Raw genomic sequence first — 19580 nt, forward strand, 5'->3', positions numbered from 1 at the left:
TTATCGGGAAGCAGAATGTTTTAGTTTTATCTTAACTATTTTAGTAAGTACTATTTCTCATATAAATAAGCAGATACATCAGGCATTTTAATTTGCAAATTTAGGACAATTTGCTTTAACATTTTTCTACTTTTCAAATTAGTTCCTTGGATGTAATCCAAGTGTAGTAGTCCCCTAAATAAAAATAAAAATCAAAACCCACAACTAATGGGCACTGAAGGAGGAGTAATTAAACGTTAAGATTATAATGGTATTTGCATCTTATGGTTACAAACTACCTTTCCAAATTTTAAAGTGAATGTGTCTGTTGATTGCTCATGTTTCTGACTGCATTTTTGGCCTACTGTTTTGGTGGTTTATAGCAAGAAGTATACACAACATTCTTTAAGTTTATTCTTTTCTCCTTTCCAGTAGAGTGATAGTTGTTAGAAGAAAATAATCCCCAAATAGTTTCTTATAGTTTTAATTCTTAAAGTTTGATTGACATTTATTTATATCTTGGTGCCGTAATTGCAGTTCATGAGTCAATGTTGATGTCCTATAAACCTTAATTTTTAATACGTTTCATTGTACTGATGTTTCAACCAGAATAAAACATTTAATGTAAATTGTAGCTACAGACATTTAAGTATAAAGTCACTGTAAGTGATAAGCTTATTTTCCTTACTACCTTGAAGCAATTTGTCCTAAATTTCCATACGTCTGCATTTGTTTTTGCTGTTCTAAAATTCCTTAGTTGCTGGCTTTGACCTTTTATGTTGCGGAGTTTTATACATCTATTTTCTCACCTGCCATATCCTAGGGGGCTTGGAGTACCCATAATACAGTGAGCCCACCTTCCTGGTCCCCAGACATTTCAGAAGGCCGGGAAATTTTTAAACCCAGGCAGCTTCCTGGCAGTGCCATTTGGAGCATCAAAGTGGTAAATAAAATTGCATTTACATTCGTATATCATTTCTTTCTGGTTGGTTTTGTCCGAGTAGAAGTTAAGAATTAAACCTTTCTTTTCTAGATAAATAGTTTAGTTTCCAGAGCCACTTTTTAAATCTAAAATTTTTAATATGAAGAAGCAATGTGCTTGCCTTTAAAAACCTGGACTAGGAGGAAATTAAATTGCCATTTTACTTGACTGATCTTAAGTGTAAATTTTTAATACCCTTTTTTATGGTTGCTTCCTTTTATGTTGTAATTTACCAGTATTTCTGCGGGGGAAATCCTTGTCACATAGGCTATAAAGTAATTAAAGACTTGTTCATCATATCATAAAATTTTGTTGCTTAGAAAAGAACAAAAGACAAGCTATATTAATTTATTATGTACTAATGGAGAAGAAATAGCAGAATTGCAGCAGATTTCATTGTCTGTGTTAATAATCTGAAAATTACAGGATCTCTTTTTCATGTCATTGGTGGATGACTCTGTTAGTCCTTGAAGCAAGTTAAGTAGTCTGATGCATTTTGAAGGTGAAAAATTAATTTGAAAAAGTGTTAATCATCTGAAAAGTTAAAAAATTTTCCTGACTAGAGAAGACAGTATTCTTCATCTTCTATATTTAATATAATTCTGGAATAAGGGTTTTTAATTTAGACTAATTAAGGATTTCAAAGGAGTTCTAGATTCTGCTTTCCTATTTTCTATCACCGTTGGAAGAACTATTTTTCAACTCACTCTGATAGCATGCAAGGTGTTGAAAATGTAAATATTAATTTGAAGAGTTAAAGAGGTCTTGTTTGACCATTATGAAGCATATACCACCGGTTTTCACTTATTCTTACCTGTGTCATTGGATGTTGAGGAAAAACAAATTGAGTGATTACTGTAGTCTTGATTCAGTCACTGACTTTTAAAAAATCTTTTATACCTATTGAAAAACAACAAGAAAAACTATCCAATTCAACAGTGCCCTGTCCCTTGTTCCGAGAAGCTCAGGATCTGAAGGAAAGCAGCTTAAGAGGATAAGGAGAGGCAGCTGGAAAACCGGAAGTTGGCTGACTAACCCTAAAGGAACAAAAGCCCCTCTTCCCTTTTGTTCACGTGTGTCTTTGTGGTGCTCACAGTATAACCATAAATTGCTGACTCGGGGAGCATTCTGCCAAATAGGTAATGAGCTCAGTGTTTCAAGCTGCTGCAGGTGACCTCAGCTGAAGATGTCACACATTATTTACCTTGTTAGGGAAGACAAAATCAGGATTTTCCTGAGCGTTTTAGTAATCTTAAATATACATAACACAAGTAGGTGTAGATGCCAGGTTTCTTCAGGTAGTAATACATAAGTCTGAGAATAAATAAGAAAACAGCAATGCAAAACCTTAGTGCTTATTTGTTAAAATATCAGGGAATTCAACATATTTTCCCATGGAGTTTTTTTCTTGTGTAAAAATTCAGATAAATTATTTCCACTTGAAATAATTATTATCTAGGTGATTTAAAGCAAGCCTTTTAATTTTTCATCAGGTTTCCTGTATGGTCAGGTATTGAACGGTTAGAGGGAATTGACAGTTTTCACGACAGAAAAAATACTGTTGCACATAGTAAAAATGAGCTTTCGTGCAGCGCAGCAGGTGCAGGATAGTGGTTAAGAGTGAGGTCACTGGAGCCAGGCCTGCCAGGTGTCTGACTTGGCGCAAGTTACTTAACCTTTTTATTCCCCAGTGTACTTACCTCTGAAGTGGGGATGATGAAATAGTATTGACCTCATGAGATTGTTGAGAGTAACAAGTGCTTCGAGCATTACATAATAAGTACTCAGCATATGATAACTATTAATATCAATACAATTACAAGAAACCAGTTAGCGAGAGAGTCCTTCCTCATACTTGCTCTATAATACAATACAATTTGTTGTGCCTGAAAATACCTGGATAGAGTTGTGGCTTTTCCCGCCACCTAGGATGTAGGATTAGGAAACGGAAATACAGTGGCAAGGTTTGCTGTTGCAGGGCATTCACAGTGACAGACCCAAGTTTGATTCTAAGGTTGTAGATGTTTAAGTCGTAGAATACATATTGAAAGATGCAAATAATAAGCCTGGTCTCTTAATATTTATCATCTGATTAGAATAAAAAGGAGAAGCAAGTATTTGTGGAACATTTAATAAGACGGTTTATCTCACATTTTGGATTTAAAATTCTTTTGGGCTTTTACAGAATGCTGACTTTTCCGTATCTGTTGTGTAGGGCCGGGGGTCAGGATTTCCAGGAAAGCGGAGACCTCGTGGTGCGGGACTGTCAGGACGAGGCGGCAGAGGCAGATCAAAGTTGAAAAGTGGCATCGGGGCAGTTGTGTTACCCGGGGTAAGGCCCGCTCCCTTTACATTTGCTACAGTCCTTAATGTGTCAGCTGACGATGATCAGCTCATTTGTACCAAATTACTTAGATTCTAAGAGTCACATAAACAGGCTGAAATTTTTATCTCCATTTGCATTTCTTTTTAAACCTCTGGTGAGGTTTTCATTTATATTTTCTACTTTCTCATCCCTTTTTTCTTACCTTCCTCTTTGACTCTGATCTTTCTTCTCCAAAATCCGATATGCAATATATTTGCTCTTCCATTAAAACAAAACTCCTGTTATAATATTCTTGAGTTTATTTGAAGAATTTAATTATGTTGGTGTTTTAAATTTTTGATTGTAGTTGCTCTCAGTGTTGTAATATGGTTTACAGGAAAAATTAGAAATGTTGTAGATTAGTATGGACTCTAAAAATGTTGAACATTTTATGACTGTCTTTGACATATTTGAATTTAAGATTGATAACTGTATGGTCATTGGCACATTATGAGGCTTTATTTAAATGTGTATTGAAAAAACTGCATTTGGCAAATAATAGCAGATATTTCCTGCAGTAACTTTACTATTTTACCGATACCCTGTTTTTCAGATTCTAATTGTCATGTTAAGTTCAGGATACAGGTGGGATTGTTCAATTTGCTACTGTTTTTCAGATTCTAATTGTCATATTAAGTGCAGGATACAGGTGGGATTGTTCAGTTTGCTGCTAAAGGAGTAAGGAAACTTGGATTCTGGTGTTTTTTTTAAAAAAGCAAGTCCCTCCCTCCCTCCCCACTCCCCGAATTAATAGGCTTATTGAGGTAAAATTGATATAAAATAAGGTACAAATATTTGAAGTGTACAGTCTGGTAGGTTTTGACACATGTGTACACCCTTGAAAACTGCACTACAGTTAAGAACATATTCAGCCCTCAAAGTTCCTTTGTGCCCCTCTGAAATCCCTTTGCCTTCCTTCCTGCCTTACCCCCAGGCAATGACTGATCTGATTTCCATTACTGTCGATTAGTTTGCATTTTCTGGAGTATATGTAAGTGGAATCATGCTGAATATACTCTTTTTGATATGATTTATTTCACTCAGCATAATTATTTTGATATTAATTCATGCTCTTGTATGTGTTAACAGTTCATTTTTGTTGTTGAAGAGCATTCCATAGTATGGATGTGCCACAGTTTGTATATCTGTTCACCTATCGAGGGACATTATGTTTGCTTCCATTTTTTGGCTATTAGAAATAAAGCTGCTCCAAACTTTTATATATAAGTTCACCTGTTGGTATGTTTTCTTTTCTCATGGGTAAACATCTAGAAATGGAATGGCTGGATGTATGGTAGGTATATGCTTAGCTTTTTCAGAAAAGGCTGGTTTTCAAGTTGGGTGTGACATTTTACATTTGCAAGAATGTGTAAGGTTCCATTTCCTCCACATACTCGCCCACATTTGGTATGGCCAATCTTCTTAATTGTAGCCATTGTAACAGGTATGTTAAGAGTATCTGACTTGCATTTCTCTAATAACTTGTGATATTGATCAGCTTTTTTAGGTGCTTATTTGCTATCTGTATATCTTCTTTGATAAAGTCACTCTTCAGCTCTTTAATACATTTTCCAAAATCGAGTATTTTCTTAAAAATTTATTTGTTTTTATTTTTGGCTGTGTTGGGTCTTCGTTGCTGCGCATGGGCTCTCTCTAGCAGTTGCGGCGAGCAGGGGCTACTCTTCGTTGCGGTACACAGGCTTCTCATTGCGGTGGCTTCTCTTGTTGCGGAGCACGGGCTCCAGGCACGTGGGCTTCAGTAGTTGTGGTTCGCGGGCTCTAGAGCACAGGCTCAGTAGTTGTGGCACACAGGCTTAGTTGCTCCGCGGCATGTGGGATCTTCCCGGACCAGGGCTCGAACCCATCTCCCCTACATTGGCAGGTGGATTCTTAAACACTGCACCACCAGGGAACCCCAAAATTGAGTAGTTTTTTAATTAACTGAGTTTTGAGATTTCTTTATGTATTCTGGACACAAGCTCTTCGTCATATATATGATTTGCAAATATTTTCTTGCATTTTGGGGTTTGTCTTTGCATTTTGTTAACTGTGTCTTTCACAGAGCAGTTGATTTAATTTTGATGGAGTCCAGTTTATTAATTTTTTTCTTCTTCTGTGGATTGTGCTTTTTGGTGCTGAGAAATATTTGTGTCACCCAAGGTCACAAAGATATTCTGTGTTTTCTTCTAGAAAGGTATTGCATTTAGATCTACAATCCAATTTGATTTTTTTGATGTATGGTATGAATAAGGATGGAAGTTCATTTTTTTACATACCGAGTAGCCGGTTGTTTTAGCACTGTTTCTCTGAATTGCCTTTCACCATTCTTGAAAATTATCATATTTGTGGATCTATTTTTGGAATTTCATGCTACACGATTGCTCCATTTCTTTAGGCCAATACTGCACTATTTTGATTACTTCTACTTTTCAACTACTCTTGAAATCAAACACTGTTAGTGTTCTGATTTTCTACTTTTCAAAGTTGTTTTGTCTATTCTAAATCCTTTGCACTTCTATATGAGTTTTAGTATTAGCTTGTCAATATCTACAGCTAAGCCTGCTAGGATCTTGATTGCGTTTGCATTCAAACTATAGATTAATTTGGGGAAAATTGACATTTTAACCATATTGAGTTTTTGAACCCATCAACACCTGTATCTCTCCATTTCTTTAGGTCTTCTTTAATTTCTTTCAGTGATGTTCTTTACTTTTCAACAGACAGGTTGAACAGATACTGTTAATCAGATTTATCTCCGTCTTCCATATTTCTTATGCTATTGTTAATGGTAGTGTTGTCTTAATTTCAAATTGTGTTTGTCAATTGCTAGTATCTAGAAATACTACTCATTTTTGTGTATCTGTTGTGTACACAGGTTGTACACAAGGTTGTGTATCCTACAACCGTATTAAACTCCCTTATGCTAATTGCTTATTTGTAGAATCCATTGGGTTTTCTAAATAAATGATCATGTTGTCTGCAGATAAAGTTTTATGTCTTTCTTTTTAATCTGGAGTCCTTTTGTGTCTATTCTTTATTGCATTTGCTATAACCTTCGATATAGTGTCGAACAGAAGTGAAGAGCTCAGATAACCTTGTTTTTGAACTTGAGGAGAAAGCATATAGTTATTCATAATTAAATATGGTGTTAGCCTTAGTTTTGTTTTAATAGACATCCTAAATCAGTGTGAGGAATTTCCTTTCTATTAATAGTCTGCTGAGATTTTTTTTTTTTTAAATTAGGAGTAGATGTCAAAAGTAGATTCTGTCAAATGTGCTTTTTTTTGCATTTGTAAAGATGATCATGTAGCTTGTTTGTTGATATGTGAGTTACATCTTTATGTGTGTTTGCTAAAGCAATCTTGCATTCCTGGGTTACACTCTGCTTGGTCGTGCTGTTGGATTCAGTTTGCTAAAAACTTTAGACTTTTTACATCTATGTTCATGAGGGATATTGGTCTATAGTCTTATTTTCTTATCATGTCTTTGGTTTTCATATCAGCATAATTCTGGCTTCATAGAATGATTGGGAAATATAGTTTGCTCTTCAATTTTCTAGAAAAGTTGTGTAGTGTTGGGAATTTCTTTCTTATATTATTTATAGATAGAATCATTTGTGGAGCCATTTTGGCCAGGAGTTTTCTTTATTGGAAGATTTTCAACTACAAATTCAATGTCTTTCATAGGTATAGGACTATTTAGGTTATCTGTTTTTTTCTTGCATGAATTTGTCTTTTAAGGAATTTGTCTGTTTCATGTAGGTTGACAAATCTGTTCTTCTAGAATGGATAATGGTATTCCTTTACTGTCCTTTTGAGTTGGTAGTGATGTCCCTCATTCCTGTTGTTGGTAATTTGTGTCTTTTCTCCATTTTCCTGATCAGTCTTGCTTGAGGTTTATCAATTTTATTGACCTTTTTTGAGCCAGCCTTTGCTTTCATTCATTTTTCTGTATTTTTTCCTACTTTCTATTCCATTGATTTCCACTCTGATCTTTATCATTTCCGTTTCTCTCACTTTGAGTTTAATTTGCTCTTCTTTTTTTGTTTTCTTTTTTGTGTCCCTGCTTGGAAATGCCCAACTTATGAGGTTTAGGTTAGAGCTTTCTCTTTTCTTCGGCTTATATCTGTGGTTCAGGAAAATAAAACTTTTGTAACCTTCAGAACAGATCAGACTGATATCTGTGCAGGCAACAATAGCACATACTTTGTCAAAGATTGCCTTTGAGGTAGATTTTATTTTTCTAACAGTTTCAAGATCATGAAATAAAGTATGAAATGAAAACAATGTGTCACTAAGCTAGATGATAGAGTTTTCTTTCTTACATGTACGAATTGCCATTTTTTAAAAAAATCTTGATTTTTCAGCACTTTCCTGTCCCCCTGCTTGATTTAGGGGATACTGCAGCTTTCTACTACAGACTTTGTTTCTGGTTGATACGGGGAATACTGTGTTCCATCCTTGTTTTTCAGTTTTAACAAAAGCATTCTCTGGGTAAATTTTCCTTTGAAAATAAGAATAACACTTCTACAATTTATGAGTTACTTACTACATGTTACCCAGTTGTAAGACCTGTTTTGTGTTCCCGTGTTGGAGATGGGGAGGTAGAAATGGATACTTATTTCAATATATTGAATACTTTTGTTACCTGTATTCTAGCTGTTTCAGTTATGTATTTTAATGATGTTCTCAATGTATCATTAGTCCTGTGTTTGAATTACTGATTACTCCATCCACTCTTGGTAGGCACTTAATTTATTACTGATGGAATGGTTATTCTACTTTTATGAATCATCTTGACTAAAAGCTAATTTTGGGATATACATATAACATATGGATACATTTCCTCAGTTTAAAAAATTAATATTTTTTAGATAGATGGAAGTTTTGTCTACTAGTTGAGTCCTGATTTTCTCCCTTCCACCAGTTTTGGGCATTTAAATTTTAGGTTGATCCATATGAAATTGCCAACATTCAACCCCCTTTGACCTTTGAACAGCAATTTCTTATGCTTCAGCCTATGATATGTGGCCATAAGGCAGACACGTAATTGTTCTGTGTGTTTTTATACCATAGTGCCCTAGCTCATGTATTACTCTGCAGCTTATTTTTCACCTCAACAGTGTAGCATGATGATTTTCTTCATGGAAATCCATACAGATTTCTGCCTTGCTGTTTTTTAAATGCTGCATAATTTTTCATAGTTTGGATTTTTCCTAGTTTTAGTCATTCCCTAGTGCTGACCAGTTAGGTTGCTTACACTTTTCCCGTGTTGTCTTTAGGCCTTTGTGACTATAAATTGTTTTTATTGTTTACTATCGTAAAACCATAGAACTGTCCATTAAAACTGCATTTAAACTCTTTTGCATTGAAAAATTTTATTACTGTAATATACTCCTTCTATTTATTGTTAGTCTTCTTTCAGTTATTCCTCAAGAACAGTAATTCTATTACTTTTAATTTTGACCCTAATCTATTGTGTTTCAGCTCAGTTCTTCCAAGCTATGTTGTAAGCTTTTAAAGCAAAGAGAGTTTATAGTTCTGGCATTGGCTTCCCCATTCTCTTTTTTAGCATCTAATTCAGAGCGTTTTTCATGATAAGCACTCTGGAAATAATTATTAATAAGCCAGTGTGTACTTAGTTGATTTCGTCAAATTTAACCAAGTCCACAATTGAACGGCTGTGGTTGATAATCCTTTGGCTAAGACCGAAATTATGATAAGTTATTCAAAATAATTATATTCTAAAACACTGCTGCCCCCAAAGAAATATGTGAACCATATATGCAATTTAAAACTTCCTAGGGAATTCCCTGATGGTCCAGTGGTTAGGACTCCGTGCTCTCACTACCAAGGGCCAGGGTTTGATTCCTGGTTGGGGAACTAACAGCCTGCAGGCCATGTGGCACAGCCAAAAAATAAACAAATTAAAACAAACAAACAAACAAACTTCCTAGTAGCTACATTAAAAAAAGAGAGAGGAATAGATGAAATTTAGTTTTAGTATATACCTTTTGACCCAGTATATCCAAAATAGTATCATCTCAACATGTAATTTATAAAATACACAGAATTATTTGACCTATATTTACATTCTTTTTTGTTTGATACTAGGTCTTTAAAATCTGGTGTGTATTTTATACTTATAGCTTTATACATCTCAATTTGCTCTAGCCCCATTGCAGGTTTTACGGGTCACTAAAATGGAATGGGGTGTGTGTGTGTGTGTGTGTGTGTGTGTGTACACCCATACATAAGTATACACACATAAAATTTTTTTGTTTCTTGATTAGAATTTCTGGTTAATCAGTCTTACTAAAGACATGTTTATGTTTTCTCACTTCCTGATCTATGGGGCTTGTAACTCTGAAGAGACAAGTGAATTTAAAAAATGCCATAATTTATACTTTTATAGTAGTATCTTGGTAATAATAATCTAATTTGGAATTGTTAGTATAGTCTCTGGCAAAAAAGTTGTATTTTAAACATGAATCTTCTTAAGCTTTTCAGTCAGGTATAATACAGGTGAAAAATATAACTTCACATTTTGTGTATTTTGCTTTTCATAGGTGTCTGCTGCCGATATTTCATCAAATAAGGATGAAGAAGAGAACTCTATGCACAATACAGTTGTGTTGTTTTCTAGCAGTGACAAGTTCACTTTGCATCAGGTTTGAAATAAATTATTTGTCTTCCACTTTTTAAAAAAAATTAATTAGTTAATTAATTAATGGCTGAGTTGGGTCTTTGTTGCTGGGTGTGGGCTTTCTCTAGTTGCGGCGAGCGGGGGCTACTCTTCCATGTGGTACGCGGGCTTCTCATTGCGGTGGCTTCTCTTGTGGAGCACGGGCTCTCAGCGTGCCGGCTTCAGTAGTTGTGGCTCACGGGCTCTAGATCGCAGACTGAGTAGTTGTGGCGCACAGGCTTAGTTGCTCCACGGCATGTGGGATCGTCCCAGACCAGGGCTCGAACCCGTGTTCCCTGCATTGGCAGGAGGATTCTTAACCACTGCGCCACCAGGGAAGCCCTGTCTTCCACTTTTGAACTCCTCCTTGCCCATTTCTACTTTATCCCATATGTACTGCAGTCATTTAATATTTAGCTCTAGAGCTATACCAACTAAGAAGGTGCTTTATAAAAATTATAAAATTAGTATATCAGTATAGTCTTAGTTTGGTCTCGAATTTAAAATACGTTAATGTGTTCTTAATTTCAGGATATGTGTGTAGTTTGTGGCAGTTTTGGCCAAGGAGCAGAGGGAAGATTACTTGCCTGTTCTCAGTGTGGTCAGTGTTACCATCCATACTGCGTCAGTATTAAGGTAAGTACACTTAGATTTAAATATTAATGTAAATATGCTTCACGTTAACAAAAATGTATTGAGATTTGATTTGATTAGTACCATGCTGCTTCCAGTTCTTATAATTAATCAATTATTGTTTGTTAGGATTATTATACATATGTGACAGTATTTAAGTACTTTAAATATTAAAGTACACCCTCCACTTCACCCCCCACCCCCCTGCTCCTTCACTACCTTTTTGGAATCTCAATTGTGTGCGAAATTGTGTGATACTGTCCTCAGATCACTAACAACTTGTTGGGTTTTTTTCCCCAATTGTTTTTCTTTCTGTGCTTTAGTTTGTATAGTTTCTATTACGTTCCCAGAATGCACTGTTATTATGCAGTAGCCAGTCTATTTTCAAGGCCATCCAGTGGATTTTTTACCCAGATAATTCTGTTTTTTAATCTCAGTTCCATTCTATAGCTTATACTTATCTTGTGGTTTAAAATTTTTTCTTCATTATGTTTTTTCTTTCAAGTCCTTGAAAAGTTTATAATTGTCTGCTACTTCTATCATCTCTGACATTTCTCATTGTATTCACTAATTTTTCATTTTGTAAATGTTTTACAGCTTTTTTTTTTTTAACATCTAGTAATTTTTGATTGAATGTGGACATTGTGCATTGTGATAGTATATTGTTGAGAGTCTAGATTTTGTTCCTTTAAAATGCAGTGAGATTTTGTTGTGGCAGGCAGTTATTTGTGGATAAGTTTGAACCTTTTGACACTTCTTCTTAAGCTTTGAGGTGAGTCCACAGAGCCTTCACTCTGAGGTGGCTATTCTCAAACTTTTTGGTCTTAGAACCCTTAACACTCTTAAAAAGTATTGAGGACCCCAAGGAGATTTTGTCTATGAAGATAATAATGATTGAATATTTACTGTTTTAGAAATTACAACTGAGAATATTTTAAAACACAAAAATATGCAGACACACCTTGTATAATGCCAATGTAATGATGTTTTATACATCATGTAGCGTCTACAAAACATCACAGAGTGAATTAAAGTGAATAGTTTAGATCACACTTTCCTAACTGCTGTTCTAGCACCAGTTTAATACTTGAGGCATGGCCTTTATGAGGTCTCTGCGGAATTCTCCCTAAACCTTCCCCTTTCTGCTCCCTACAGGCCCCCATTCACCAGTGTGTTTTCAGTCTGACTGGTTGAGATTCAGATGTCTTCCAGCACTGGTTGCACTCTGATATTTATTACAGATTCCCAGGAGCTCTGCTTTGCCCTGGTTTTGGGTCCTTGTGTGACCTCCTGAATCTGCAGCTTGGTGTTCAGTCGAAGACTAAAGGGAAATATTGTGTAGATTCCTGGAGTTCTTTCTTACTGCTCCCTTCTTTCCAGTGCTCTGTCCTGCACATTCCAACTGCCTCAGCCCCCTGGACTCCATCAGTGTGTCCTAAACTCAGTGAGCCTGTTGTACTTGCCTGGGCTCGTCCTTCCCTGGGGATCATTCTGGAAAATAAAATGGCTATAGGCAGAATATCATAGGACTCTCCTTGCTTGTTTCCCTCCTCTCAGAAAAAGTCTTACACTGCCTTTTGTCCAGTATCTGAGAACAAGTGTTTCATAAATTTTGCCCAGTTTTCTCGTGTTTTACGATGGGAGACAGGTCTCGTTTCAGTTATTCCATCGTAGTTGAAGCAAATATCCGTTAGACTATAAAACACATCTCTCATGCCTTAGACATGATACATGGATGGGACCCTGGATAATATCTTGGTTCAAAGAGCTCTTAAAAATGAAGATAAAACCAGTTCAATATGAGGCAAAAAAGTGCATAGTAGAGCCCTGAACTCTAAGAGGGAATTTCAAGGAGGGGGGTATTGTTCAAATGTTGAAATACCGCAGAGAGGTCAAATGATAAACACTAGTACGTCATTTAGATTTGGGCGTAAGGTCTTGACTGACTGACTTGAGCAGTTTCACTGGTGGTGGGCAGAGTGACCAGACTGTAGTGTGTTGAAGAGTCACTTTAAACTGAGGGACTTGAGAATTCGACTGTAAAGGACCACAGACTGTGAAACAGGAAAACTTAGTAGGAATGAAGATACATCATTAAAAAAAATTCTACTACTTTATCTTCATCTTACCTTTCTTCTAAGCCAGGGATTGGTAAACTGCCGCACAGGCCAAATCTTGCCCACTGCCTATTTTTCTAAGTGAAGTTTAATTGGAACACAGCCATGCTCTTTTGTTTACATATGTCTGTAGTGAGCTTCACACTACAGTGGCACAATTTTAACATACTACCTGGCCAGCGAAGTCTAGAATATTTACCATCCTATCCTTTTACAGAAAAAGTTTGCTGGCTACTGCTCTATGCTACCCTGCTCTTCCTACCCTAGGCTCTTTCTTCCATTTGGGTAAATAATATAACCTGATAATCTAAGACTAATTTAAACGTATCAGTAAGCTAATCAAAGTAATAAATATACACGCTTAAGAAGCAAATGTCTTTAAGAGCCTTATGGTAACCGACCGACCCGTCTTCCTCTACCTCCACATCTGAGTCCTGTTCCCCACAACGCTACCCCTTTGGGTTCTTTCAGGTCCTTCTTTTTGTAGTTAACTGTACAGCGCTAAATAATATACTCGTGTTACTCCTTTATGTGTGTTAGATTTTGTTGACTTGCCTCTATAAATAAATAAATGCTGATTTAGCTCTTAAAATACACCTCCTGCCTTCTCCCAGCATCCTCCCAGTATAGTTGTTTTACTATATTTAGTTAATAAACAATGTTGGTTATGACTCCATAAATGGTCACTGGAGATCAAAATAGTGTACTATGACTTTATTTTGTTTTTCATGGAGTTTTTAATAGCAAGAAGAAAATAATGATTCATGATTCTCCATTAGTTTTTATTTGTTTTTACCTACTGTAGAAGCATGATCATACCAGATTATTTCAGCAAGTACCTGTTTTTCTGGGAAAGGCTTACCCCCTTCCACACTCTGCTTTTCCCTGTTCTGAGCTGGGCTGGTAGCTTCTAAGTCTGTTGCTCAGTTCTCATCCTTAAGCATCTCTGGGCTGACATCCTCTTTTGGGTTCATTGCTTTCTAGATCCCACGTCTTCCTTTTTCTTGGTATACACCCTCACTTTGTTCCTCATATCTCTTAAGTAACGTCATTAGAAAGGGTACTTGGAAGCTGAATTTTGAGTCGTTGTCTGAAAGGCATTCCACTTTAACACTTAATTGCTTCTTTAGTTAGATTAAGGATTGTACCTTGAGAAGTATTTTCCTGTAGAATTGGAAACTATTACACTATATTAGCATCCAAAGTTGGAAAGTTTGATGCTACTTTGATAGTTGTTCATTTATTTAACTCTTCTTTTCCTCTCAGGTAGCTTTAAGACCTTATTCTTCATGATCTTAATTTTTATTCTGTATCTTGATTGTTTGCTATTTTGTTATAACACGGGTTCTTTGCGGTCCTTTTTACCTGTAGACTCTAGTCTTTTGAGATCTTTTAGTTTGTTCCAAATTCTTAACACTACATGATGTGGCTGCTTTCTGGAATTTATTAGAAGCATAGAGATTCTCAAATTTTTCCACTTGAGTTAGACCCTTGAGGCAAAGGAGAATAAGCAGGGGACTGAATACAAACTTAAGAAGTCCTAGCTCCTTAGCCTAAAATCCTCCAAGACCATAAAAGGGCCTTGGGAACTCATGTTGTACCTTAATTTTCTTTGCATTTTTAATATTGTTTTTAATATACAAGTCCTTATGCGATGTACACAACTTTCAGGATCATGAATTCATGAAATGTCATAGGTTGAAACTTTATCAATACATTTTCAAGTCCTGTGTTAACAATAATGGGGTCATTTACTTGTTTTCTTTAAAAACCAGTTACCACATCTATCAAGTGGACATAAAATCCAGAGCACAAGGTAGTTATATAAACTAAAAAAGGCATTAAAATATGGGCCCCTTTATATTATTCTGTCCAATAGGCAGACTCCTAAAAGTACATGAACGTGGTCACCCCGGAAGTGGGCCACTGTTGGTGCTCAGTAAATGTTAGTTGCTTGCCTCTTTTCTGCTCCTAGGTATGTAAGCACCATGTTCATTTGGCACTTGATCAAATATGGCGTATTTGATCATGTTTGCATGAGGCGTAGGTTAACGTATGAATCACATGGCTTCGTTGTTTCTTTTGCAGATCACTAAAGTGGTTCTGAGCAAGGGTTGGAGGTGTCTGGAGTGCACTGTGTGTGAGGCCTGTGGGAAGGCGACAGACCCAGGAAGACTCCTGCTGTGTGACGACTGTGACATAAGTTATCACACCTACTGCTTGGACCCGCCACTGCAGACAGTTCCCAAAGGAGGCTGGAAGTGCAAATGGTACTCCAGGACTTATGTTTCCCTTGTTAGACTTTTTAAGTTCAGAACTTTCCCACATGACTTTAGTTTTCACAAATTAGCAACAACTGCTTAATTGCGTGATATGTGTCTACAATGATAGATACCACTAATCAGAAAATTTTTCAAATATGCGTTAAATGCTTTCCCCCTATTCTGTTCTTGTGTAGCTTCTTGAATTTCAGTAACTAAATAACTGAGTAAATAAAACTGAGACTTGTGGGGTGTTGGGTTTCAGGTGTGTGTGGTGCAGACACTGTGGAGCAACGTCTGCAGGTCTGAGATGTGAATGGCAGAACAACTACACACAGTGTGCTCCCTGTGCAAGCTTGTCCTCCTGCCCCGTCTGCTACCGAAACTATAGAGAAGAAGACCTCATTCTGCAGTGTAGACAATGTGATAGGTATTGTGCTGGGGTTTTTTTTCATCTTTTGTAAGCTTTTCTCTCTTAAATATAGCAAAAGGAAATTGAAAAATAACTTTCTTCTCTCTTAAATTTAAGAAGTAAGAGTTTTCCTTTCCAGATTTTTAGTCAGCTAGAAGCTTAACAGAAGTTTTGTTTCATAGTCTCAATTCTAGGCTAAACATTTTTCAGTTGGGGCTTTCTGAGGGTTGAGGTCTTTGATTTCGGTGGTATATTATTGTGCTCTGTTAGCACCGTACATGTAATATTAGTAATCGTATTATTTCATCAGAAGTACGGGATTCTCAGGATTCTGCCTACCAGTTCTTTGTTGTAAGGCAGGGTGACTTTTATTTCCCAGTGACCGTTCAGTGTCATTTACACAAGCTCTGTCTATTCCACAGTAGATGCGTCACCTGGAGCTCATACATGCCTCACCACTCAGTTACATGAATTCCTCTCTACTTGCCCTAACTAGCTTCCTTGCTGTCTCTGAAATACTCAGTATTTTGTCATAAAGCAATTATCCCATCCTCATATAATGTACGTTTGCTTCGTTCATAGTACCTGTTCTCATGCTTTTTCTTCTTCTCAGCTCTGACAATTTTTCTGGGTCGATAGGAATGGTTAGAGAGGGGTGACATGGGCTAGGTGGGAGGAGCACATGCGACTTGGGAGCTTTAAGGTTGGAGGCTGTCAGCTCCTGTTGCAGCTTTTAAAAGGAAACCATCCTCAGTATATTTCTTCTTCTTCTTTTTTTAATGTATGAATATGGTCTTTTTAGATGGATGCATGCAGTTTGTCAAAACTTAAATACTGAAGAGGAAGTGGAAAATGTAGCAGACATTGGTTTTGATTGTAGCATGTGCAGACCCTATATGCCTACATCAAATGGTAAGCAAATGATTTAAATGGTGAGTCTGTGCTCTTGGATTGATACAACTCACTTGTGCCTGCTGTCCTTAACCAGTGAGTGGGCTTAGCTCTACTTCTTTTTCTCTTTTTGTGAAACTGTTATTTGGACAAGTATTTTATGAAAAATAAGTTACTTTTTGTTTTAAATTAACTCTTATCATCCCAATAATATGTTAAAACAATCTACTTACATAAAGGAAGTAAGTTAAGAATATATTTTAGCTATAAGATATAATTTTTGCTTTCAAGACTCATAATCTTGGGGACTTCAGTGGTGGTGCAGTGGTTAAGAATCTGCCTGCCAGTGCAGGGGACATGGGTTCGATCCCTGGCCTAGGAAGATCCCACATGCCTCGGAGCAACTAAGCCTGAGCGCCACAACTATTGAGCCTGCGCTCTAGAGCCCGTGAGCCACAACTACTGAGCCTGCATGCCACAACTACTGAAGCCCGCAAGCCTAGAGCCTGTGTTCCGCAACAAGAGAAGCCACCACAATGAGAAGCCCGCGCACCGCAACGAGGAGTAGCCCCCGCTCGCCGTAACTAGAGAAAGCCTGTGCACAGCAACGAAGACCCAACGCAGCCAAAAATAAATAAATATATAAATAAATAAATTTATTTTTATTTTTTTTAGGTGTCCCTTTTTAAAAAATTTTTTTAACATCTTTATTGCAGTGTAATTGCTTTACAATGTTGTGTTAGTTTCTGCTGTATAACAAGTGAATTAGGTATACGTATACATATATCCTCTCCCTCTTGCGTCTCCCTCCCACCCTCCCTATCCCACCCCTCTAGGTGGTCACAAAGCACCGAGCTGATCTCCCTGTGCTATGCGGCTATCTATTTTACATTTGGTAGTGTATATATGTCAATGCTACTCTCTCACTTCGTCCCACTTTACCCTTCCCCCTCCCCATGTCCTCAAGTCCATTCTCTACGTCTGCATCTTTATTCCATCCTGCCCCTAGGTTCTTGAGAACCTTTTTTTTTTTTTTAAGATTCCATATATATGTGTTAGCATACGATATTTGTTTTTCTCTTTCTGACTTATTTCACTCTGTATGACAGACTCTAGGTCCATCCACCTCACTACAAATTACTCAATTTCGTTTCTTTTTTGGCTGAGTAATATTCCATTGTATATATGTGCCACATCTTCTTTATCCATTCATCTGTTGATGGACACTTAGGTTGCTTCCATGTCCTGGCTATTGTAAATAGTGTTGCAATGACATTATGGTACATGACTCTTTTTGATTTATGGTTTTCTCAGGGTATATGCCCAGTAGTGGGATTGCTGGATCATATGGTAGTTCTATTTTTAGTTTTTTAAGGAACCTCCATACTGTTCTCCAGAGTGGCTGTATCAATTTTCATTCCTACCAACAGTGCAAGAGGGTTCCCTTTTCTCCACACCCTCTCCAGCATTTATTGTTTGTAGATTTTTTGATGGTGGCCATTCTGACTGGTGTGAGGTGATACCTCATTGTAGTTTTGATTTGCATTTCTCTAATGATTAGTGATGTTGAACATCTTTTCATGTGTTTGCTGGCAATCTGTATGTCTTCTTTGGAGAAATGTCTGTTTAGTTCTTCTGCTCATTTTTGATTGGGTTGTTTGTTTTTTTGATATTGAGCTGCATGAGCTGCTTGTAAATTTTGGAGATGAATCCTTTGTCAGTTGCTTCGTTTGCAAATATTTTCTCCCATTCTGAGGGTTATGGTTTCCTTTGCTGTGCAAAAGCTTTTAAGTTTCATTAGGTCCCATTTGTTTGTTTTTATTTCCATTTCTCTAGGAGGTGGGTCAAAAAGGATCTTGCTGCGATTTATGTCATAGAGTGTTCTGCCTATGTTTTCCTCTAAGAGTTTTATAGTGTCTGGCCTTACATTTAGGTCTTTAATCCATTTTCAGTTTATGTTTGTGTATGGTGTTAGGGAGTGTTCTAATTTCATTCTTTTACATGTAGCTGTCCAGTTTTCCTAGCACCACTTACTGAAAAATAGATAAAATTATTTTAAAAAAGACTCATAATCTTGTAGTTATTAGCAATACATAGGAATCCAGTACATTGGTTCTTTATCTTTACCAGTTTTTCTTCCATGATGTTGTGTATTTCCTCCATTTCTCTTTGTTGTTTTGTTGTTTTAAAGACAGCTTTTAATTCTATTTAATTTAATTCTATTTAGTTTTCAAGCATTTATTTTAGTAAAATGGGTACAGTAGTAGAAACTTGAATCATATGTAAATCTTTAAATACACCTTACCTTTTGTGAAAAAATCACGAGTTTTTGTTTTTGTTTTTGTTTTTTTTCCATTTCAGTGCCTTCCTCAGACTGCTGTGAATCTTCACTTGTAGCACAAATTGTCACAAAAGTGAAAGAGCTAGGTAAAATCTGAAATGCTTTCCTTGACTGTTCTTTACAAAAAGCACAGAAATGCTTTTATATAACTGAATTGTGACACATTACATGAATCCTGCCTTACTCATGTGGGGTGTTCAGTGTAAATTCCCTAATGTTGGTAATCATTTCTGTAATTACATACAAAATGTCTGTCTTTCCCAGCTTTAGTGGGACAGTATTCCTACAGATCTCACCAAATTGGCAGTGAAAATAACCACTTTTGAAATAACCGTTAACTACATACTTGCTTTGGTTTCATTGATACATTACTGTGTTCAGTTATCAGTTAGACTAGACAATAAGGCCTAGTTAGCAAACAGAGAATCCTTCAGAATTCATTCTCTTACTATTTTTTTCTGTAATAGATCAGCCTAGAATAGTGACTAACATGATATTCTTATTAAACTCTCATTCTTTTGCCTACTTCTATTTGATATCATCTGATACAAAAACATTTGGATCATACAGAAATTGTTCTAATGAACAGCAATTTTGTACACTTAAATTTTTGCAGAATTTCTGCTTATTTACTTACCTCTCCTTGTAAGTGATTATACCGATCCTTTGATTTCCAAATGGGCTTATGGAGTATTTTTGTTTCTCCTTTGTAAATTGATCCTCACCTTTTAGTCTGAAAGGATACTCTAGAATAAGGCTCATAGTCGAGTGACTGAAGCATTGCTTTTAGCTTCCGTGCTTTCTTTTTAAATCCCTGTATTGATACATGAAAATAGAAATGCCAGGAAGACCATTTAAAAAAAAACTTACAACCTTTCTCTCTATAATTCAAGGAGGTTTGACCAGCTATGCTTA

The 19580-nt window shown here is 36.4% G+C and overlaps 1 protein-coding gene across 1 annotated transcript in view; it reads left to right on the top strand.

Moving 5' to 3' along the window:
- The window catches only part of KMT2C (lysine methyltransferase 2C), a 277011-nt gene that overhangs the window by 181165 nt on the left and 76266 nt on the right, over positions 1-19580 (top strand). Inside the window, 8 exon segments of the mRNA XM_036863101.1 lie at positions 803-922; positions 3177-3293; positions 9895-9996; positions 10542-10646; positions 14849-15030; positions 15287-15451; positions 16236-16345; positions 18686-18751. Coding sequence (XP_036718996.1) covers positions 803-922; positions 3177-3293; positions 9895-9996; positions 10542-10646; positions 14849-15030; positions 15287-15451; positions 16236-16345; positions 18686-18751 — 967 coding nt within the window.

Source organism: Balaenoptera musculus, chromosome 9, assembly GCF_009873245.2.
Source record: "Balaenoptera musculus isolate JJ_BM4_2016_0621 chromosome 9, mBalMus1.pri.v3, whole genome shotgun sequence".
NCBI classification, from domain to species: Eukaryota; Metazoa; Chordata; class Mammalia; order Artiodactyla; family Balaenopteridae; genus Balaenoptera; species Balaenoptera musculus.